Source organism: Dendropsophus ebraccatus, chromosome 6 (assembly GCF_027789765.1).
Source record: "Dendropsophus ebraccatus isolate aDenEbr1 chromosome 6, aDenEbr1.pat, whole genome shotgun sequence".
Lineage (NCBI taxonomy): Eukaryota > Metazoa > Chordata > Amphibia > Anura > Hylidae > Dendropsophus > Dendropsophus ebraccatus.
The window spans coordinates 6,600,664-6,625,656 of NC_091459.1; the positions used below are offsets into that span (position 1 = coordinate 6,600,664).

The following is a 24,993-nucleotide window of genomic DNA, read 5'->3' on the forward strand; positions in this document are numbered from 1 at the left end:
GCTAAATAAAAGTACATATATTTTTGTACATTTATTTAAAAAAATTATATTTTTTAATAACTTTATTAAAGAAAATGTACATTTTTCTTCTTTCTGTGTTTCCATTGACTGGCAGCAGTAAGAAGTGACATGGCCTCTCTGGTGCCACCAGTGTCTGTATTGGGTACTGCAGGGCTTTACAATACCTGGTCCTAGCACAGTTGGTTATGGTTAGCACTGATGCGTGCAGCGTTAGCCATATTGAGGCTCCCCTAGTGTCTATTCTAATGCATGTTAGCATTAGCATAGACATTAGAGATGGGGAAGCATCCTATCTCTGGAGCATTCAGCCAATGGCACAATGTAGCAGAGCTAACTATCAATTAAAAACGGACAGCTTCCCCAACTCTAGAGTCTATTCTAATACTAGCATACATTAGAATAGACATGGGGGGAGGCTCAATATCGCTAATGCTGCGTGCAGCAGTGCTACGATATCTAACTGCATCAGGACCATTTTCCAACACAGCCACTGGAGGCAGCAGAGGGGCCGTGTCTCCTCTTACTGCTGCCAGTCAATGGAAACATGAAAAAAAATTTACATTTTCATTAAAGGGGTAGTTCACAAAAAAAAAAAATTAAATCAACCGGTGTCAAAGATTTTTAATTTACTTCTATTAAAAAATGTTAAGCCTTCCAGTACTTATCAGCTGCTGTATGTCCTGCAGGAAGGGGTGTATTTCCAGTTTGGCGAGCAGGAGAGGTTTTCTATGGGGATTTGCTGCTGCTCTGGACAGTTCCTGACATGGACAGAGGTGGCAGCAGAGAGCACTGTTTCAGACTGGAGAGAATACAGCACTTCCTGCAGGACATACAACAGCTAATAAGTACTGGAAGATTAGAATTTTTTTTTTTATAGAAGTACATTACAAATCACTGGCACTAGTTGATTTGAAAGAAAAAAAAATTGGTGAACAGTCCCTCTAATAAAGTTGTATCATGTAAAAAAAAAATCTTGTTTTGCTGAAATACTCCTTAAATACCAGAAATTGTACCTTCTTATAAATAAGGAGATAAAAGTAATCGGAAGACAGATGAATGGGGTACAGGTGCGTTTATATTGTTGGCAATAAATGTCTGGACAGCGGAGGAGAGTACATCATTTTCTGCTGTCCTTCCAGCTGTATATTGTCAGTCCTTATACATTGCAGTGTTTTACACGTATGTGAGTGAAAACTTGTGTCACTATACATCATGTCAGGAATTAACTTTATTAACTTGTCGTTTTGCTAACACATTGGAAAACCAGGGGTTACACGGTGAGTGTGCAACTGACTCACCCTGTGGGTAGGTTATCAGGTCTAGGTGGAGAGCTCAAAGTGAGTCACGGGGGAGCGCCCATCTCAACCACACCTCGTAATTGTGCCCAGGCGTCAGAACAGACTGAGTAGACTAATAGCTCCAACCAGGCCAGAGAGGAATATGCATGGAGTTTAACCCATTCACTGACACACTTGTAATTTGAACATAGTACATGTTGTTGTGCAGTGATGTGTAATGCAAGCACAAAGCCCTGCGCGTTTCTGGAGTCACAGCTTGGAGAAACATGTATAGTGATATGTAGTTGCTAAAAATGCATGGAGTGTGGCTTAAAGGGGTTTTCCAGACCAAAAAAAACATTTATGGCCTATCCACAGGCAAATGTTATCCGAGCAGTCAGGTACTAATGAACAGGGCATTGGATATAAATAATCTACTGAAGCTGAAAGCCTCAGGTCTGTACACTGTTTGTAGTGGTGGCTTTGTGTAACTACTGTACATGGCAGCTCCCATTCACACCAGTAAAACCTGCTGTGCGGTTACACAGTGCCACTGCCTCAAAATGTACAAAGTTGAGGCGTCCAGCTCCAGTAATTCCAGCGCTGTGGCCTCAACTTTGGATAGGACATCAATAGTTTTGCCCAGAAAACTAAAACCTTTTATTTTTATAACTTTTTAAAAGGGGTATTCAACCCAAAAACTTTTTTCTATTGTTAAATAGCCCCTCCCCCCCATAGGTCAACATAATGCTCAAAGCAAGTAATTATGTGTTTTAAGCTGTTTTCTGGTAATATCCTCTATCTCACCCCCTCTGGATACAGAAAAGGAGCTAAAATGAGTACACTCCGTCCTGCTCCCTGCTCCTGACTAGGGATGATTGAACAGTGGAAAAAGCTAGGTTCTATCGAACTTAAACCTAGCCGAACCTTCCGCATTTGATTCCTGATGCCTTCCCAGTCGGTGGGGAAGGAGGAGACAGCCCGAGGACCGTCTGGAATTCCGCGATACAGCCTGTTACCTAGGCTGACTCACGGAATTCCAGGCGGTTCCTTAGGCTGTCTCCTCCTTCCCCACGGACCGGGAAGGCATCAGGAATCAAATGCGGAAGATTCGGCTAGGTTGGAGTTCGATAAAACCTAGCTTTTTCCACTGTTCGATCATCTCTTCTCCTGACGCCCACCTTTAAGGATGTAGAACATGTGCCCGCCTTCTCTTCACTGGGCTGGGTTAGCGATTATAACACTGCCCATTGAAGAGAGGATGGACATGTTACCCGGATATGAAAACTGATCAGGGAGAAGCACTGCATGATGGGAACTGTAGTTAGAAAAAGTTGTAACTCAGAACGGTGTCAGCTAGAAGGACGGGAGACTCAGAAGGAAAATACTCAGGGGGACTTGGTGAGTAAAACCACATTTAATTTTTAAGCTCTTGGGTGGAATACTTTAAGGTACTCTGCTTCTCACTACTTTAAAAACTTATGTAAGACTCTTTATATACCACATCTATAGTGTAAATTACCACATCTATAGTGTAAATTACCACATCTATAGTGTAAATTATGTGCATTGGAAAATCTTTCAGCACATAGGGTAAGCTTATCCATAGACACTGATCACATGACCTAGGCCAAAATACAGATTTTTGCCTTCTAGAATCGGGTGGTTCTCTTCGTTTTTTTTGGTTAGTTGTTTGATGGAGGTTCACATTGGCATTTTTTTTCTCCTTTTCATTTGCTGCTCCCATAGCTTTGGCTACAAAAATATCCACACAACTGAGATCAGGTGATGCAGCCATTGTGCAATTCAATTTATAATACAGCTTACTTAGGGTCCATTTACACAGAAAGATTTATCTGACAGATTTTGGAAGCCAAAGCCAGGAATGGATTAAAAAAGGGGATAGATCCCAGTCTTTCCTTTATGACCTGATCCCTGTTTATAGTCTGCTCCTTGTTTTGGCTTCAAAGATCTGTCAGATAAATCTGTCTGTGTAAACGCACCATTAGGGTCCATTTACACAGAAAGATTCTGACAAATTTGCCAAAAATTTGAAGCCAAAGCCAGGAATGGATTTGAAAAGAGGAGAAATCTCAGGCTTTCCTTTATGACCTGATCTCTGTTTACAGTCTGTTTCTGGCTTTGGTTTCAAATCTTTGGCAGATAATCTGTCACATAATCTTTCTGTGTAAATGGACCCTTATTCAAGCCTATTGGAGGCCAGCCTTCTATGCTACAGTCATGACATTTATTATAGATTGATACATTTGGGCCAGAGCTAAAGCAGAATACAATTTTCCATTGAGCAAAAAAAAAGTACAATGGAACCTTTGGTAGGGGGGAGAAACCAGGGGGAGATCTTGACACGTATGACAGTTTTACTATTATAAGGGTATAAACCCACACACCGTATACGCAGCAGATATGCAACAGATATGCAGCAGATTTGTGGGTACAGATTTTATGCTGTGTTCAGTTATTTAGATCTAATCTGCTGTGAGTTTGCTGCGTTTCGCAGCAGTAAATACGCTGCATATACGGTGTACCCGGTTTTGAACAGTGTAAGCTCTGGTTTAAAGTTTGTGTGTTTTACGGATACAGGTTTTACAGGGGAAAGGCTTGGAATAAAATATAGCAAACTTCAAGTCTTCCAGTACTTATCAGCTGCTGTATGTCCTGCAGGAAGTACTGTATTCTCTCCAGTCTGACACAGTGCTCTCTGCTGCCACCTCTGTCCATGTCAGGAACTGTCCAGAGCAGGAGAGGTTTTCTATGGGGATTTTGCTCCTACTCTGGACAGTTCCCGACATGGGCAGAGGTGGCAGCAGAGAGCACGGTTTCAGACTGAAGAGAATACACCACTTCCTGCAGGACATACAGCAGTTGATAAGTACTGAAAGACTTGAGATTTTTTTAATAGAACTACAAATCTCTGGCACTTTCTGTCCTCTGATTTGAAAGATTTTTTTTTATTTGCTGAAGGGATGACGCGCACCAAACTCATTATTGTATCATAGGAACACGATGTGGTAATAATTCAGCAGGTGTCATAGATTTATGGCCGAATTCACCACCTACTACATTGCAGCTCCCTTTTTTTTTCATAACAGACTCGAGTCTCTCTGCTTGTAATTCTTACGACAAAACCATTGTCCCTGCCAAAGAATGGGTTAAATGCAGAGCAACGAACTTAAATGCACTCATTTCCTTTGACCCTGCCTGTGTACCAATGGCGTGCTGCAGCTTAGATACACTCTTACACACCCACACACTGCTCCCATTCCTGCTGGCAGCTACACAGCGGGGGCAGGTGAGCTGATCTTTACAGAAGGGATGGGTTACAAGGGAAGGGGGGAAGGGGAGAGAGGTGTAAGAGCAGCAAGGATAGAAGTCCTGTCAGGATAGGGCTTACACTTGTCTTTCTTGGGCTCCGTAAGTAACTTTAATCACTGTTGTTATCATGTAGGATTTCTCCTGGGAAAATGTTGGTACATGTCACTAATATCAGATTGTGAATGGACTGAAAATCAGATGTACAGTGTATATCAGGGATGGGGAACCTGCGGCCCTCCAACAGTTGCAAAACTACAATACCCATCATGCCTGGACAGCCGAAGCTTTAGCTTCGGCTGTCCAGGCATGATGGGAATTGTAGTTTTGCAACAGCTGGAAGGCCAAAGGTCCCCTATCCCTGCTATATGTTAAAGTTGGTCATGTTTTTTCAGTTGTGTATTACATATTCATAGTATTGTTGCATCAGATGAGTGACATACAGCGACCTGTTCAGTATTCTGGCGACAGGTCTACCTGCGGACAATAAGTGAACATTTGTCCCACTCCTCCACTCTGTATCTCACCGTGTCTTCCTCTCCCCAACCTTGTCTGGTGACATTTTTGACATAATTCACTAGTAAATGCAGCGATTGTACCTTTTACATTCATCTCGGCCAAAACTCAACACATGTACTGGTGTAAGTGAAGTGAGATATAGCTGCGTACCCTATTACAGAGTGTGTAGGAGGGAAACTGGTGTAAGATGCTCTTGTGTAAATTTGGGGGGGGGGGGGGGCTCCATTTCCTTCATATAAACCTTGCCGGAGGAGGGGGCTACCTGTCACGTCTTGCCTTTGGCCCCAGTCAGTAGCTGGAGTTTTGGGCTCGATCATTACTAAGGGATGTGAGGAATTCCACAGGAACCAGCAAGGAGCGCTTGTGACAGATTTGAGGAGCAGTTCTCTGTCTGTGCGTGTCTCCGGGGATGACAGGAAGAAGGGCTGACTCACTCTTTACTATGCGTGTACCCACGTGTTAAATGGGTAAAGAGTTAATCACACAAACTGAACACGTAACCACTCCAGAAGTGTGTACCTGACGTGCCACAGGTTTCAGGGCAGCTGAAGGTAAGCCTCGGTAACCGATAAAGTCAAGCAATCTTCTATGTCTTTCAGTTGTGTTATTCTGGTATATATGACTTTTACAGCCTACTCATTGTTACTCGGTGTCTCATGACGTTTATGTTTCCCACAGGGCTGAGAATTACTGGTGGAGGGGTCAGAACAAACGAACATTGAAAGTCGGTCAGTTTCCACGGAACACGGTGACATCTGTAGCTGGACTGTCCGCTCATGATATCAGCCGACCCCTGAAGAACAGCTTTATCCATACTGGCCATGGAGACACTGTGCCCGCTCATTGCTGGGGTTTCCCTGACAGGATTGATGAGTAAGGAAAAAACATTTTCAGAAATCTGTATTGTCTTATTTCTTTATACATCTACAGACGATAACACTAACATGTCCAATTAGTAGATAAGAGGAATGATTTTCTCCTACTAATACTATACAATTAGCTGAAGCTATATTTACTGAGCGTATGTTGCGTGAGGTTGTTTTCCAGATGTAGCTGGTGATAGGATTTCCGGCAGCAGTATGGAAATGAATCTCACTTACACAGACCTTACTGTTACATTGTTCCACTTATATTATATAGCACTAGGAAGGAACTTATATAAGAGGCACAATGACAAACCTTGTTAGGGAGTCATTACATTGCTGGGGCATGTTTTCTCTCTGTATGGGGACAGCTGGCTGAGTCTATGGATGAGCCGGCGTTATTTCTCTATTTCATTAGGATATTGTACTGCAGTTAAGTGACAGTGTATTGTCTTATTTCCTTGACTGATAATAGACCTATAGTATTATTGGATTATCCACCGCCCTCACTTCCTATAGCATATGTTATAACTTTATATTCCGTCCTCTGCGCAGTATGGAAGCTATACATTGAGAGATGTACAAATGAAATGGATACCTATCATGAATGTAACATGGTATGCCTATGTTATAAAGGGGTGACATATTGCTAGGATGTGCTATCACTTTATGGCCACCACTACTGTTTAAGCCCCCTCTTTTTTTTTTTTTTTTTTTTTTTTTTTTAAAGCAAAAATTTTGATGCTAAAATTTTTATGCAAACGGAGGCCGTAATTTGCATAAATTGGCCACATTTTGGTCGCAAAATGACCAAGAAAAGACGTGTTGTGGTCATGGCCTATAACTGGGACCGTATCCCTTATTTCTGTAAACCCCCTTCCCTATTAGTCTCAGAATCAATGGGTGTCCCTTAGGTTGGACCCTCACCAAGTAATTTACATGTCTCCACGTTGTAAAACAAGTATACTCCTTCAGTTACTCTTATGGGTTTGACTTTGCTTTACAGAAGATGAGCTGCACCCAGACCTGTCCTCTCAACATTCACGATACACAAACAATCAGCATGTGTATGGTGTGAATGGGAGTGATAGCTATTTAAGATGTATGGGCACCCTAAACAGAATCTGTCAACTCTATATCATGCTCTGTGCTAAAGTGTCAAGGAGGCAGTGCTGAGCTGCAGCATGCACACTACCTCCACCCCTCCCAGCCTTGACCTTTTTTTTTGTTAACTACCCCTTTAAATCAAATTCTTTCAAATCAACTGGTGCCAGAAAAATATATAGATTTGAATTTACTTCTATAAAAAAATCTCCAGTCTTTAGTACTTGTCAGCTGCTGTATGTCCTGCAGGAAGTGGTGTATTCTCTCCAGTCTGACACAGTGCTCTCTGCTGCCACCTCTGTCCATGTCAGGAACTGTCCAGAGCAGCAAAAAATCCCCATAGAAAACCTCTCCTGCTCTGGACAGTTCCTGACATGGACAGAGGTGGCAGCAGGGAGTACTGTGTCAGACTGGAGAGAATACACCACTTACTGGAGGACATACAGCAGCTGATAAGTATGGGAAGACTGCAGTAAAATACAGATCTATATAACTTTCTGAAACCAGTTGATTTGATAGAAAAAGATTTTCGTCAGAGTACCCCTTTAACTGTAGGAACAATGATCTTGTGAACAATGCAAAATCGTGTTTCTCAGACACGGTTGCACAAGGATTATTTTGGCCACATATACAAGATCATTAAATAAGATCTTTTGTCCAAAATGCCCAATAATAATTTAAAAAGTTTGGATTTTCACAGATAGAATTTTGTTGGACAAGTGACAATTTTGCTTCAGATATTTCCAAGTGAATATAAAATGTTAATGGGACGTGTTGTGGTAAGTCAGAGCTGCAGATTCCCTTTATGAAACATTTCAGTTGCCCCTTGCTGATGTCATAGGGTCACTTTATAGGAAATGTATGGTTCTAAGCTTGTGATATTTACACATTTTCTTTTCACTGGGAGCGCCCTCTGCTGGATTAAAAAGTATATAGCACAGATTTAGGTATAACTAAAACATTAACATTTTTCTAATCACTGGGTTTTGACTAGTAATTGCTTCCTAAACACAATGGGAGGAATAAAAATCTTCTAGTCGAGCTTCTCATGCCATCTGGTAATACGTGCTACACAAATATCAAAGGTCAACTTGAGATTGTATAGGGAATCGTTTCCACTATTTATTTAATTTTACTTTACTAGTAGTTTTTCAAATTATTAGTAGTGAGTGTCTGACTACTGGGATCCCAGCTGATCCTGAGAACTGGGACATCATAGAATGAATGGAGTGCAGTCTTGTAAATGGTCGGGTACTTAGCCCCCAACTCCATATCAGACACCTTATCCTCTCAATTGGGCTTACGATGGGAAGATATATATATAAAATATATATCATTAAAAAGAAAAAAAAACTTCATTATGCATTTAAAATAAACCATATAAAACATGCTAAATCAATGCAGTAAAAAAAACCCCTAAAACGGTAAACTGTTTAAGAAGTAAAAAACAAAAGAAAAAAATGCAGATTTTGGCTGCATTCACACGTCCCGTAAAATTGTCTGTAGTTGTGGATCCGCGGCCAGAGACTATTTTAGGAACCATTTAAGTGAATGCAGCCACTCATGCAATCCGAGCCACGAACCACACGGTGATCCGCATCGCGAAAAAATAGTACATGTCCTTTTGCTGATTGCGGCACGGATATCCAACCCCCCCACCCCCTTTCCCACCGCCCGGCAGCAGAGATGACAGAGATGTGCTCTCCCATCATCGCATCTGACTACTCACCTGCTCCCCCATGCCGGACGGCTTAGGCTGGGTTCACACTACGTTTATGCAATCCATTTTTTCCAGCCGTTTTTTTGTAAAAAAAATGGATGCCTTTGTGTGCATCCCTTTTGATACGTTTTTCCATTGACTTCCATTATAAAGTTATTTTTTTAACATTGTTTTTTAAGGTACACAAAAACGTAGTTGACCTAATTTTTGTGTCAGTTTAAAAAAACTGATCCATTTTGATCAGTTTTTTTATAATGGAAGTCAATGGAAAAATGGATCAAAACATATGCACACACAGAAGCATGAGGTTTTTTTTTCAAACGTTTTTTGCAAAAAACAGATGGAAAAAATGGATTGCAAAAACGTAGTGTGAACCCAGCCTAACGTGTTCACCAGAAGTGGCGTGGACCACTCTGCATTGCTCTCCCGGCAGCATAGTCCAGGCCACTTCTGGTTAGCGTGTGTAAGCTGGCCAGCACGGGGGAGTAGGTGAGTAGTCAGATGCGATGACAGGAGCGCACATTATGTGTTCCTGTCATGTCTGCGGCTGTACTTCTAGGGGATCCATGCCGTGATCCGCTCATCGTGGCACAGATTGTATGAATGAGCTCTAAGGCCGATCAAAGCCTGATTAAGCATCAAAGTCCAATTTGTTGGTGAAGTGAAATCGTAATTCTAATGATAAAAAATAGCATTCACAAACCAATGTAAGGATATGTTCAGTGAAAGAACAGCTGTTTTTTTATAATGATTGCCAAAAGTGATCAGTTAGGGTATGTTCACACAACGTAAAACAAGCAAAATACACCCGTAAAACAGAAAATCAGAAAGTAGTATAAACTGACCACAGCAACTAATCGCAGATCAGGTTTCATATAACCAGAACAGATTGGTTGCTGTGTGTAGTATCCACTAGTTCCTATTTTACTCAGTTTGATTATTCTAGGCCTTTGTGCACTTTGTTTCCCCAGTATCTAAGTTCACATCTGCGTTGTCACCCCCAGCAGCACCAACACACAATGTACACAGCTCAGGCTTCTGGCTCCCCTTTTTTTATGTTAAACATATTTTTTAACAGCTTTTTTTCTTTTTTTTTTCTTTCTAACTTAATATTTTACTATACGTATTGTAAAATAATCTAGAAATCTTGCAGTTTTCATTTTGAACACATTTCACTATGACAAGAACGGACATTTCTTGTAATAAAAAATACATTGTGTGAACGTGGCCTAAGGCTAGGTAAACAATCACTAAAAGGGAATGACAGTGTGTTTTCTCAGAGTTGTTGCTTGTTACATATTCAGAAAACATTAGGCCCCTATCATATTGAGATGCAGTTAGTGGCATGAGTTCTCTTATACATGTACTGTTGTCTGCTTCCTCATGCAGGTTGTACTTGGGAAATCCCATGGACCCACCTGATATTTTAGGTCTGGACCAAGGAATCCCGAAACCAACTCAACTTCCTGGGAGGGCAAAGAGTGAGTAGTTTCCTTATCAGTATTCACTTACAGTGTATGTATGTATGTATATATAAAGTTTGTATGTTTTTTGTTCTTTGCATCATACAAATCACTATTCAGAAGTGTAAAACGTAAAGTGCGCGCACTCTGCCCCTTCTTCTCTACTATAAACTGCTAATACTAGCAGTCACTGGAATGATAATGGAGGCTTATGGAATGTCCGGCAAGTATCATAGGCTTCCATTATAACAGACCTCTCTTATTAACTGTTTAGAGCAGAGATGAAAAGACAGAACGTGCACTGCTGAGTGCATTTGCCCCTCTGTTTCTGCGATCGTCGGCTGTCTCAGCACCCGGACCCCCACCAATACAAAAAATCTGACATGTCAAAAGTTTAACTACCATTTAAACAAACTTCTAACAGGTTTACAAATCCAAAAGTGGTACTCTGGCGCAAAAAAAAACACTTTTCAGATCATTAAGTGTCAGAAAGTTATACAGATTTTTAAATTACTTGTATTTAAAAATCTCAAGTCTTACAGTTTTTATCAGTATTCTTTCCAGTCTGGAGAGCAGGAGAGCTTTTCTATGGGGATTTGCTGCTGCACTGGGCAGTTCCTGACATGGACAGAGGTGGCAGCAGAGAGCACTGTGTCAAGACATACAGCAGCTGATAAGTACTGGAAGACTTCCGATTTTTATATACACGTAATTTACAAATCTCTATAACCTTCTGACATCGGTTAATTTGAAAACATTCTTTTTCGCCAGAGTACGCCTTTAAGGCTTTGTCTAGTAGGGTCTGATCCATATGTTCTTGCATGATGGAAAAGCTGTCATTGCCAGGTTATACAACTAACAGGCACAATAGGTGAACATTAGTGAAAATTGTGACAAAACAACAATACATTTGGCGTACAACACTTTTATTGTTTCTTAACTAGAGATGAGCGAATCCCAAGCATGATGGAGTCCATCCGAACCCGATTGTTCAGCATTTGATTAGCTGGGGCTGCTGAAGTTGGATAAAGCTCTAAGGTTGTCTGGAAAACATGGATACAGCCAATGATACATCCAATGACTTTATCCAACTTCAGCAGCCACCGCTAATCAAATGCCGAACGATTGGTTTCGGATGAACTCCAGCATGCTCCAGGTTCGCTCATCTCTATTCTTAACCCACCCTCAACACTATATGAAGAGAGTCCAGAAAAATTAGGTGTTGCTAAGCTGTTAAAGGGACTCTGTCACCTCCAACCCACCCTCCTCAAAACCCCAAACTAAAGTCATGTGTAACTAGGATAAAGGATGCGGATTCCAAATCTGTAATTTTTAGCTTTCTACTCCTTTGTTTTTCCCGGTTGTAAGCAGACACACTGGGCATATGGATGCATAGAGGAGACTACTTAGCTGAAGAATATAATGGAGAGGACAACTTAGGGTCCATTTACACAGAAAGATTATCTGCCAAAGATTTGAAGCCAAAGCCTGGAACAGACTATAAACAGAGATAAGGTCATAAAGGAAAGCCTGAGATTTCTCCTCTTTTCAAATCCATTCCTGACTTTGGCTTCAAATCTTTGGCAGATAATCTGTCAGATAATCTTTCTGTGTAAATGGACCCTAAGGGGCCTATTCCACGGAGCGATAATCGGCAAAATCGGTCCGATTCGGCCAATTATCGCTCCATGGAATAGAGGGAACGATCAGCTGATGATCTTGTCATCGGCTGATCGTTCATTTAGGTTCAAACCCAAAATCATCGGAATAGCGGTGCGCGGCGGGCGACCGACGATTTAAAAACATCGTACTTTAGCTGTCCAGGCTGCAGGTCTTCTTCTCCCGGTCCCGCGCCGCAGCAGCTTCGGAGCAACCTGTCTGAGCCGTGGCGGCCAGTGATTGGCTGAGCGGTAACGATGTCCCTGCAGCCCTTGATAAACGATTGTCGGGCCGTGGAATAGGCCCAGTAAACAAGCGCCGATTTAGCAAATCAGCGCTCGTTTACATCGTTGATCGGGCCCTAGTCGGCCCGTGGAATACTACCCTTAGGCTGTCTAAGTTTACACCAAGTACATAAGTATTCTTGTCATAGGCGCTGGAAAGCCTGTGACTGAACTGTTTGACAAAGGCCAGTAGGCCGAAACGTTGCATTTTTTGTGTACCCTGATGTGTGAATAAACACACTACTTTCATCCTGGATGCTGTGGTAAACCTCTTCTTTTGAACTGTTTTCATAGGCGTATAAGAACAAACTACATGCAAGTGTAGGGTCTTAAAGTTTAGACGTATAGCCTGACAAACAACTTTACTGTTAGAGGTTTTAGTGTAAATGAAGCTTATAGGGTTTCCATAGCATACTCACTTTCAGTAAGTGGATATTATGGAATGTGCACTGTGTTATCCATATAAATTCAGAGGACCTGTTACCTAATAAAGTCATGGGAAATTAAAACATTAAACCTTTCTTGAATAGGTGGATAGAAAACTAGACCCTTAAAGGGAGACTGTGTCACCTAAATTTAATTTTACTGATTAGAATCACATACTAAAATTTGTTCTTTTAGGACTTCTTCCTGACTTTTAATTTTTATTTACCGTATTTCACTATTTATACATTGATAGGGGCGGCCATATTGCCTGGGCTGTTTTTAACAGCAATTAGTGACATGCTTTACAACAAGAATCATGGACGTCCATGAGATGGACGACAAATCGCTTCATTCCTATCTGTATTCTGCTCATGGGCTGTGGGCTTTAAAGTCTGCTTTTCTCTGTGCCGCTCCTCTCCGGATGCTGGAAAAAGATGGATCCAATCCTGGGAAACTGAGAGAAGTTTCCCAGGACTAGACCCATCTTTTCCCAGCACCAGGGGAGGAGCGGCACGGAGCAGAGCAAACTTAAAAGCCCACAGCCCAAAGAGCAAAATGCAGATAGGAATGAAGTGTTTGGCTTTGTTCTTGTTGTAAATTCGCTCATTTCTATTTCGGATCTTTACAGCAGATGGAGAAAACAAGTCACTTAACATTTCTACTACGTGTGACTTGTCTGTACTCTATGGGCAAATTCCTTTAACATAATCTTTCCTGTCTTTAAGTACATTTCTGTTTCATAACATCTGCTTCCTGGTACTTTCCTATTCCATAATGACCATTTTCTGTCGGTTTTACTCATCTCTCTAATGTGTATCCTGTATTATTATATCCTCCTGCTTTCAGGAATAATTTGCTTGATTGTGCTTTAACTAAATCAATCACTGAATCAATTACTCGCTTTTTTTTCAATGCTTCATGGCCTTTCTTCTCTCAGGGGAGCCTCCGCCTCGCCCTCCTCAACCTGCTGCCTTGGTTAAGAGTAAGTTTCCTCCCTCCCTCTTCAGTGCACCTTGCTCCTGCCCACTCTGTACTCTTGTACTCTCACTCTCTCAAGGTACAGAGTGTACGATTTGTGGATTAACTCTGTGCTGACGTTGCCCTAACACGTGTGCAGTGGAATTAGTGATTTGATATCACATTAACCTTTTATACACATATAGTAAATCAAAAAGCACTTGTCAGTGTGAATCTCAGTGATTAAAACTAGTTTTTTTTCTACCTTTTTCTAGTCCTTTACAAAGTTACATTTTACAATGTTACATTCAAAGCTAATCTGTTGCCCCTTTAAATGCTTAGTAAACCAGTGCACATCAGAATATATTTTAATAAAAGCATGTATCTGTCTTTATTCTGTTAAACGTTTTTATTCCGGCTGTGCAAATGTCAGAGGGCAGTGCCTAGAGTGCCCTAGGCCCACTACGCGCCTCTAATGATAATTTACACCTCCTTAGTGTTTAAAGGGAATGTGTCTTTTACTGATTAGAGTCATATTTTTTTTTTCACTTTTTGTATATTGTTATGAGGACTGCCATATTGCCTGGGCTGTTTTTAACAGCATTTAGTGACATGCTTTACAGCAAGACTCATGGATATAGACGACAAAAGACAAACTCTCCTCTACTTACTGGTGTCACATGTTGCCGTAATGCTTTAATCACAACAGACACAACAGGAAGTTTTCTCTTAGTTATAGCCCCATAGTGGTGAGAATGAGAACTACAAGATATGAGGATTTTTTTTATAATATAGATACAAAAATGTTTGAAAAATCCCAACAAAAATTCTAAGGTTTAACATAAAAACTTTATACATTAAGTTAATTTCTGATGACACATTCCCTTTAGGAGACATGTGGGAGTTGCCCTACGTAAATTCTTGCCCATGCGCCATGTAGTAAAAATTGTGGAAAGATAAATTACTTCCTAAAAGCCTACAAGCCTATTGACCCAAACCAGCATGGTTTAAAGTATTGCTGTTGTTATAAAAAATTTTTTTTTAACTCAACAGTATATGTGAAATAAAGCATGTTTGCAATTTACATTTATTTATTTTTTAGTTCTCCTGCTTTAAACAAATCAATACTTACCAGAAATTTAGGTCCAGTGTCCTGAAGGCATCTATATAGCAGCTATACTTACTTGTATCCAGGTCCAGTCTCCTGAAGGCAGCTATATAACAGCTATACTTACTGTATACAGGTCCAGTCTCCTGAAGGCTGCTATATACCAGCTCTACTTACTGTATCCAGGTCCAGTCTCCTGAAGGCAGCTATATAACAACTATACTTACTGTGCCCAGTCTCCTGAAGGCTGCTATATAACAGCTATACTTACTGTATCCAGGTTGAGTCTCCTGAAGCTTTTTAGTTTTGTGCTGGTTGGGAAAAAAAAAAAGAGACTAAACACATGAAGTCCCGGCCAGTACAGAAAGTCACGGCTCAATGTGTCCATCAATCACATAACGGCCTTCTCTGTGTGTGCTCAGATGAACTGGGAAACATGGTACTTCCTGTGTTTAGTTAGTACTGTATTTGGAAAAAAAAAAAAAAAGTCAAAACTAAAAAAAAATAATAATAATGTAAATTGCACACTTACTTTATTTCTCATCTACTGTTGATTTAGGTTTTAAAAGTTTCAGTGAAAGCGACACTTTGAGGGTAAGCGGATCACGTTAGACTTATCTGATGGATTTTCGTTGACCAGCTCTGTTCTTGGTCCTGTTCTTTTTAATATGTTTGTAAGTAACATAAGAGAATGTTTGGTAAGTAAGAATAGTGACATAGGAGAAGGTTTGGTGCGTAAGTATGGTGACATAGGAGAAGGGTTGGTAGGTAATAGAGATGAGCGAACCTCAAGTCCATCCGAACCCGAACTTTCAGCATTTGATTAGCGGTGGCTGCTGAACTTGGATAAAGCCCTAAGGCTATGTGAAAAATATGGATATAGTCATTGGCTGTATCCATGTTTTCCAGACAACCTTAGAGCTTTATCCAAGTTTAGCAGCCACCGCTAATCAAATGCCGAACGATCGGGTTCGGATGGACCCGAACCCGGTTCGCTCATCTTTAGTGGGTAAGGATAGTGACATAGGAGAAGGTTTGGTAGGTAAGGATAGTTATATAGGAGAAGGGTTGGTAGGTAAGGATAGTGACATAGGAGAAGGGTTGGTAGGTAAGGATAGTGACATAGGAGAAGGGTTGGTAGGTAAGGATAGTGATATAGGAGAAGGGTTGGTAGGTAAGGATAGTGATATAGGAGAAGGTTTGGTAGGTAAGGATAGTGACATAGGAGAAGGTTCGGTAGGTAAGGATAGTGACATAGGAGAAGGGTTGGTGGGTAAGGATAGTGACATAGGAGAAGGGTTGGTAGGTAAGGATAGTGACATAGGAGAAGGATTGGTAGGTAAGGATAGTGACATAGGAGAAGGGTTGGTAGGTAAGGATAGTGACATAGGAGAAGGTTTGGTAGGTAAGGATAGTGACATAGGAGAAAGTTTGGTAGGTAAGTATTAGTGATGAGCGAATACTGTTCGATCGAATAGTAAGGTATTCGATATATCGAATTTTATCGAATGGTTCGCCGAATATTCTATAAGCGTTCAAATCCCCCAGCTTCCGTTTTTTACCTCCAAGTGGTCAAATAGATGTTTTTCAATAATCGAATACTTGTTCCCATAGACTTTAATGGGATTGAATATTCGATCGAATATTCTGGAGATATTCGTACGAATATTGAATATTCGAATATTTTACTATTCGCTTACTAGTAAGTATAGTGACATAGGAGAATGTTTGGTAGGTAAGGATAGTGATATAGGAGAAGGGTTGGTAGGTAAGGATAGTGACATAGGAGAAGGTTTGGTAGGTAAGGATAGTGACATAGGAGAAGGGTTGGTAGATAAGGATAGTAACATAGGAGAAGGATTGGTAGGTGAGGATAGTGATATAGGAGAAGGGTGGGTGGGTAGGGATAGTGATAAGAGAAGGTTTGGTAGGTAAGGATAGTGACAAAGGAGAAGGTTTGGTAGGTAAGGATAGTGGTATAGGAGAAGGGTTGGTAGGTAAGGATAGTGACATAGGAGAAGGGTTGGTAGGTAAGGATAGTGACATAGAAGGGTTGGTATGTAAGGATAGTTACATAGGAAAAGGATAGTGACATAGGAGCAGGTTTGGTAGGTAGGGAAAGGTTTGGTAGGTAAGGAGAGTGACATAGGAGAAGGTTTGGTAGGTAAGGATGGTGACAAATGGTAGAAGGTTTGGTAGGTAAGGATAGTGACAGAGGAGAAGGTTTGGTAGGTAAGGATAGTGACAAATGGTAGAAGGTTTGGTAGGTAAGGATAGTGACAAAGGAGAAGGTTTGGTAGGTAAGGATAGTGACAAAGGAGAAGGTTTGGTAGGTAAGGATAGTGACATAGGAGAAAGAATGGTAGGTAAGGATAGTGACAAAGGAGAAGGGTTGGTAGGTAAGGATAGTGACATAGGAGAAGGTTTGGTAGGTAAGTATAGTGACATAGGAGAAGGTTTGGTAGGTAAGTTTAGTGACATAGGAGAAGGGTTGAGTAGGTAAGGATAGTGACATAGGAGAAGGTTTGGTAGGTAAGGATAGTGACATAGGAGAAGGTTTGGTAGGTAAGGATAGTGACATAGGAGAAGGTTTGGTAGGTAAGGATAGTGACATAGGAGAAGGTTTGGTAGGTAAGGATAGTGACATAGGAGAAGGTTTGGTAGGTAAGGGTTGTCTATTTGCTGATGACACATCTAGAGGTGACTGTAATATGGAAAATGATTTAGCCTTATTAGATAAGTGGTCAAAACTTGAGCAAATCTACAGTAGAAATGAAGCAAAGCTCTTCTTATCTGCATTCTCTGCGGCATTGAAGTCTGCTCCCCACAGTGCCGCTCCTGACCAAGTGCTGGGAAACTAGAAGTCTCCCAGGACTCAATCCATCTTTTCACTTGGGCAGGAGCGGCACTGTGGGGAGCAGACTTCAATGCCCGCAGTCTGATTAGCAGAATGCAGATAAGAAGCCCCGAAGCAAGCCGGAGCGGGGAGAAGGTGAAGTATACGCTCCGGCGGCCAGGGGGTTAATGGGGCGGGCTGTGGACATACTTAGAGAGGGATGTGCAGCCCGTTGCGAGTTTGTCCGCCCATAAGTGGACAGGGCAGGGATCCGCAGGGCAGAGTTTGTTTGCATGTAAAAATGTTTTAAGTGGCATTGTAACTAATGAAAAGTAAGTATTACAGGGCATACAATGCAACTGGTACATTTTCATGTCTTAGGGTCCAGTTGATAAAGTGATTTTTTGTTTTTGACGATAAACGATCACAAAAGTGTTTTGGGGAACGACCTGAAATCATTCACCATAACACACAGAACAATAGTAACAATCTTAACTAATGACTAAGGGCCCTATTTCACGGGACGATTATCGTTCAGATTATCGTTAAATCGTTTGAATATAAACGATAATCGTTTGTTTGAATAGCAGTTAACGATTAACGACCAAACAAGAAATCATTGATAGTTTAATAAGACCTGGACCTATTTTTATTGTTGCTCGTTCGCATTGAATAAGATGTCGTTCGCAGTAGTGACGACCGCAATAGCGAAGACAAGATGACCGCAAGAATGATCATAAGTAACGGTTCCATGTAAATGGGTGAACGATTTCAGGTCTTTCGCAATAGCGGTCGTTTGGATCGTTTTATCAATAACGATTATGCAAACGATAATCGTCCCGTGGAATAGGGCCCCAAGATTGTTTACCCCTTCTGATCCCAGCAAAAGAAGGATTAATATGTACTTACACGGAAGGAGGGAGAGAACTTTGCGGCTCTTTCAGCGTTTTGATTGACAGTCAGAGTGATATGACACTGTCAGCCCAGATGCTAAGTAGTGCATGTAATAGTCCGAAAATGATGGTATGTCATGGGCAAAGTTATTGTGTAGCCCAAGCCTACATTTTTAAATGACTATATAGTATATTTGACATGCATATTCCATTGAATAGAAATAAGCTGCAGTACTCGCCAAACATTCTTTAGAAGCAGTTAATTGGGGTTAACTTACAAGGTACAGCTTGGTGGATAAATTCACTGAACAGGTCGACTGTCATTTTATGGAGTGGAGTTGTGGTCATAAACACCATTTTTGTGAAAATCCTTAAAAGGCGGATTTTAGAGAGAAATCCTCACCTCTGTAGTGGATACGTCAGTGGGGGTCAGCTATATTGCCCTTGGTTGTTTCCGTCCCTCTCAGAGATGACATGGAGCTGCAGCATGCATTCTCAGTCTCCACTGTATTCGAACTCTTATTTTGCCATGAGCTTGAAACAGGAGATGAGAGATCATGGTCATAAGTTTTGTGGATGGTTGTTGGGTCAGTGGGTAGATAAGTGTTTGGATGGGATACCTAATTTCTACTTGAATGAGAATAAAACTGAAATATGTGTTGGATATTTTTAGCATGTATGGTGTGGTATATGAAATAGTTGTGTATGTGTCTAACTATCATCTATAGAAGTCCTCCAGGAAGTAAACTTCTTATTTATTTAACTTATTTAATCTTAGAACCAACGTATAATCCTGTCAACGGCGAGGACGACCCTCTTTCATCTGGAATCAAGAAGCTGTCCCTCAAGAAGACTTCAACCAAAGGACTTAAATTGGTTAAACCTTCTGCAAGGGTTGCAGGCACCAAAGTGACTGACCGGCATCTTCTTGGAATTAAAAGTTGCAGCTTTTCTTCAGGAGATGTGGCCTTGATAGACTTTGGAGACGATACCAGCCCACTAAGCCCAGGCTTTATTTCTCCGATAGCTGAAAAGACTGCTCCTTCTTTAGCTAAATTAGCTATGGATGCCTTCTCATTGCTTGACAAAACTCCCCCCCAGAGTCCCTCCCGTTCCCTCCCTCGTCCTCTTCATCCAACACCAGTGGTAGATTGGGATACAAAACCTCTTCCAGCTCCCCCAGCTTATGACGAGGTGGCACAAGATGAAGATGACTTTGAAGTATACACTATAAATAGTCCTGATGTTCTATCAAATAGAGAAAAAGTAACCATAAACCTGCTTCAAAATGCTAGAGAGAAAGGCGAAACCAACTATGGTTATGTACAAGAAGGTGAAAGAGGGCAAGTTAGGATCAAAGTAGAGGACAACTTGTTCCTGCCTACAAAAGATGTAAGACAACCCACCTTCTCTCAAACGTCTGAACTTTTTGAGGAGTTGCAGCAAGAATGCATGAAGAAGCTCAATGTTCCTATTTCCTCTCCACTTGCATCATCTCCTAGTCCAAGCTCATCTGTTGCAAATATTAATGTGACTCTGTCAGAGGACAAACCACAAATACCACCACGCATTCCTATTCCCCCCAGACCGATTAGACGCAATGATCATGAACGTTGGTCCGGAGAGCTGTCTCCGGCTTTTGGGGCAGAGGAGGTGGGACGTGCTCCTTTACTGCCACCAAGGGACCCATTGTCTCAGCCAACCTCTAGAACTCCTAGCCCTATGGCTTTTCATGTGGGTTCACCCCAGCAGAGATCCAACCTCTGTTCTCCCATGAGTGTTGGACTTTCTACTTCTCCAGGAAAACCTATGCCCACAACCCAGAGCTTTGCCTCAGACCCTAAGTATGCCACCCCCAAGGTAATACAAGCACAGGGTAAAGATATTTCCAAGGGTCCTTGCATCTTGCCCATAGTAAAAGATGGTAAGAAGGTTAGCAATACTCATTACTACCTTCTGCCTGAGAGACCGTCATACTTGGACAAATATGAGAAATTTTTCAAAGAAGCGCGGAGCCCAGAAGAAACGTCAGTGAGCAGAAGCATCACTACCGCTACTGTTAGGCCAATGATGCAACAGACAGATGGGAAAGCAAACTTTTCATCTAACAACAGCAACTGTTCATCCAAGAGTACTGTGAAGACCTCTTGTAGTTTGCAAAAAATTGTTTACGATGGCCCAGATAATTTCAGGCCCTCTGAAAAAATCAGACTGGTGAGTTTCCTTTTAATTTCCTGATGTTATATAGTTGGGTAAATTGTACTAATAATAATAGTGAGATAGCACTTGTCTCCTTCACATACTTTTACTTTGTGGCATTTTTAGTCTTAAAAACACATTAAGGAATGCATTTTATGTATAAAAAAACACATTAAGGAATGCATTTTATGTATGTGTTTTTTGCACATTGTGGCCTAATTTTTCATTGATTACATTTGTAATGTGTCTTTTCTGGTTCTGGAAATGTTCTGTGTAAAGGCCCCTTTACATGGACCTTTTATTGGCAAAATAATTTCCCTGATTGTTGGGATATTCGTTTAAAACACTAACCTTTATTTGATTTAGTTAAAAAAAAAGAAAACCACAGTAGTTTTAAAGTTCATTTACTCTTCTTGGCCATCACCATTACACCATTTTTTAAAGATATAAAACGAAAAATATTGAGATATAATGGGACATAGCATCGGTGACTACCATAAGTGAAGTGTAATAATGGTGCAATATGAACTCTTTATGGTGCAAGAACTATTTACATATATCCTTGTGGTGTAATGGCGATGGCCGCGACGAGTAAATTAAAAAGAAAAAAGCACGGTAGTTTTACAGTTAACTAAAAATCAAATAAACTTTGTTTTAAATCACTGCTTCTCAATTCCAGTCCTTGGGCCTCACTAACAGGTCATGTTTTGAGGATTTCCTTAAGCCCCTATTTCATGGGTCGTTCAGAGGAGCAAACGAGCGCTCTCAGCGCTCGTTTGCTCCTCGTTCCCCGCTCGCTGCCGCCGCTATTCAACGCGGGAGGGGCGGCGGGGAGCTGCAGGGGGGGCTGCCCGGGTGATCGCTGATCGTCCGGGCAGCCCATAGGATACAGCAGCGTCTGCTGCCGATGCTCCTATTCAACGGAGCGACAACAGCAGATCGCTGCTATATCAGTCGCTTGTTTTTCAACATGTTGAAAAACAAGCGACTGCAACGATCAGCCGACATGAACGATGTCGGCTGATCGTTGCACTCTATTCCACGGCACGATTATCATCCGTAGCGGACGATATCTGCCGAATACGGACGATAATCGTTCCGTGGAATAGGGCCTTTAGTATTTCACAGGTGATATAATTATACTCAGTGCTTCAGGTATTATCACAGGTGTCTTTGTATGGGGATACCCTCAAAACATGACCTGTTGGTGAGGCCCAAGGACTGGAATTGAGAAGCACTGTTTTAAATGAATGTCCCAACAAATCAGTGAAACTATTAATAAATGGGAGTTATTACAGCAGTATACACCTTTATTACTGGTCAGTATGAACATATATGTATATACCTTCATAAAACATGCAGCACTGTTTCCAGACATAAGTGATCATAATCAGCTTTATCTTCCCCAAAAATCACCTTGGTAAGTTTCCTGTATGGTGTGTAAATGAACCTTATCTAGGCATGGAGGCAGTCCTCCGCTTCGTACTAGTCACGAATCCTGCTCCAGACAAGACATTTTTATGGAGGCAAACGTAAGGGACAGCCTCTCTGTGATGCAGCAGACTCCTAAAGAAAGATCATACCCAATCCCCCCGCTCTGGTCCCCCAGGTCCACGGCCACTTCCAGCCAGTCAGTGGCCGTAACAAGGTCCCGCTTCGGCCGTAGAGTGGCTGAGCAGGCCTGACACGTCACGAACCGGGTCCTAACTTAACTAGAAAGTGGCCAGGGAACCAGTGGGGCGGTTTGTGGCATTGTGACATTTTAATAAATCTGGGTCAATATATTAAAAGTATTGGCCGGACAAAGATTCACTGGATTGTTCACAAGGCTTTTACTTTGTCAGCAGCGCATCCCCTACTTACATAGGCAGATGTGTTCCTAACAAGCAGTTGTTTATAGGGCCACACCATCACAGCCATCAGCTGACAAACTTAGACTTGCTTGTTGATCGCTTAGGGTCCATTTACACAGAAAGATTATCTGCCAAAGATCTGAAGCCAAAGCCAGGAGTGGATTTGAAAAGAGGAGAAATCTCAGGCTTTACTTTATGACATGATCTCAGTTTATAGTCTGTTTCTGGCTTTGGCTTCAAATCTTTGGCAGATAATCCGTCAGATAATCTTTCTGTGTAAATGGACCCTTAGTCTTTTACTCAGTCAATAATCACTCTGGGCTCTGGGTAAATAATCCCAAAAAGTAATCTTCACAGTGTTGAGATATATATGCTGAAAGGCTACATACAATATTTCATAGATAAAAAGAGCATTTATGCCACTCGTATGAGGAGGACAATAGGACTTAGGGTGGTTGATGTTAGTAATTTTCTAACTCCAAAGGAAACACATTATTGTGGACCTATGTGAGGCTGTACAGAATAGTGAGATCCAAAGGACACTGTAAAAAAGTGTCACTGTCACTTCACAAAACTTTTGACATGTCAAAAGTTTTGATTGGTCTGGGCCTGAGTGTTAAGATACATACTGATAGAGAGAGAGAGAGAGAGAGCCAGGAGAAGACGTGCTGCAGCGCGTCCTCTCCCAGCCCTTTGTCACGTGATCAGTCAGACTTATAACGGAGCCCGACTGATCATGTGACAGAGAGAGCCATTATTATTATTATTTATTTATAAAGCGCACTTAATTCCAGAGCGCTATACAGGCGACATGGGTAACAAACAAGAACATTACAAGATCACTTTACATGAAGGCAGATGGCAGACTGATACATGGGGAAGAGGACCCTGCCCACGAGGGCTTACAATCTCTTCCAGCTATCTCCCGATCGGTACGGGTTTGAACACTCAAGACACAGACCGATCAAAACTTTTGACATGTCCCTATGACATGTCAAAACCTTTGTGAGGTGACAGTGACACTTTAAACCTTAAAATTTTTTCCCAACAAACCATTTCTTTTCTACATTTGGTTCATTTTTTTTAAAGGTTTTAGGACTTTTTTTTTTTTTTTTTTTACACCAAATACTATAATGCGATTAGTGAACCAGAATTTATTTATTTTTCTTTTTTTAGCTGTCAACCGGCAAAGAAAGAGACTTTGAATTGCAATTGCCAGCTGTTCAGTAGAACTCAATATTCAAAACCCACCAGTTTTTAAGCATACCACTATAATTGCTGTGGATTTATAGCATAGAATTTCAGTGTGGAAAATCTGCTGCAAATACACTATGTAACTTCATCATGACAAACAATATGGTGCCAATATATGGAAAATAAAACGACATGAGGTCTTCCAAGATTTAAAAAAAAAAAAACTCCATAGAGAAGTGAAATAACAATAAACCACCCATTCCCCACCGTCTCTAGTGGCAGTAGAAACATATCAATCACTGGCCTCACGGGTATATGGCATGACACTGCTGAGGCCGCACTGGTCACCTGGGCATATGGGCATGTCCCCACAATAGCCAAGTAAACACAGGCCAGGAAAACCGGCATATCGGGATAATTGGTTTGTTGTGTTATTCCCTGGTTACCACCCCCCCCCCCCCTTCCCTAGAGCTTCTCAGCTGATTTCTGATGACCCCTCTTCCCTGCCAGAACTGCCCACTCGCCCAGTCACTAAGAACACTTGGCAAGATTGTTAAAAATGTGCAAAAAATGCCATTGTATTTGCTGTGTGTAATAATGATAGAAGTGAAGCGTTTTGCCTTTGCTTCCTATTTTAGTAACATCCAAAGGTCACAACGTTAGTCAGGACAGCAAAAAGATTGTATTCATAGAAACATTATCATCCATTGGGAACTCTAAAAAAAAAATTACATGTCTGACTATAAAGACAATGAAATCTTTTTGTAAAGGGGTATTCCCCCCAAAATTATTTTTACATTAATGCTTTGCCCACCCGTAGCTTTCCATCTTTCCAATATAAAGTTATTATGGATTCTGTATAGTTTTGCTGTTATCTAGATGCATCCACCCCCACAGATTGCATAGAATCATCAAACCTCAGTCCAACCCGACACGCTCCCTGCTCCTGGCCCGCACCCTCAGACGGCATCACGTGTCCTCAGTTTCTTCAATGGGCCGGGTTAGTGCTTCTAACCCAATCCACTGAAGAGAGGGAGGACACAGAGACAGTGACAGCTGCTGCACCCGGGGCACCCCCTCGCATCTCACCTGATGGCCGTCGAATCACCCGGTGCTGGCCTCCATCGGCAAACACCCCCACCCACGAATCACCCGGTGCTGGCTGCCAGCAGCACAGACCCGCGCCACCCACAAATCATCCGGTGCTGGCCACCAGCGGCACAGACACCACCGCTATATCCCCATCACCATCTCAGCTCTGCTATATCCCCATCACCATCTCAGATC

General features: G+C 41.6%; 1 protein-coding gene across 6 annotated transcripts in view; it reads left to right on the forward strand.

Annotated features, from left to right (window-relative positions):
- TNK2 (tyrosine kinase non receptor 2) overlaps positions 1-24,993 on the forward strand; it is a 157,160-nt gene that overhangs the window by 120,624 nt on the left and 11,543 nt on the right. For 5 of the 6 annotated variants that reach the window (XM_069974438.1, XM_069974439.1, XM_069974437.1 and 2 more), the window contains 4 exons: positions 5,826-6,020; positions 10,224-10,315; positions 13,604-13,648; positions 19,239-20,674. In XM_069974438.1, coding sequence (XP_069830539.1) covers positions 5,826-6,020; positions 10,224-10,315; positions 13,604-13,648; positions 19,239-20,674 — 1,768 coding nt within the window. The remainder of the gene's footprint in view (positions 1-5,825; positions 6,021-10,223; positions 10,316-13,603; positions 13,649-19,238; positions 20,675-24,993) is intronic. The other variant, XM_069974436.1, reaches the window with a different exon arrangement.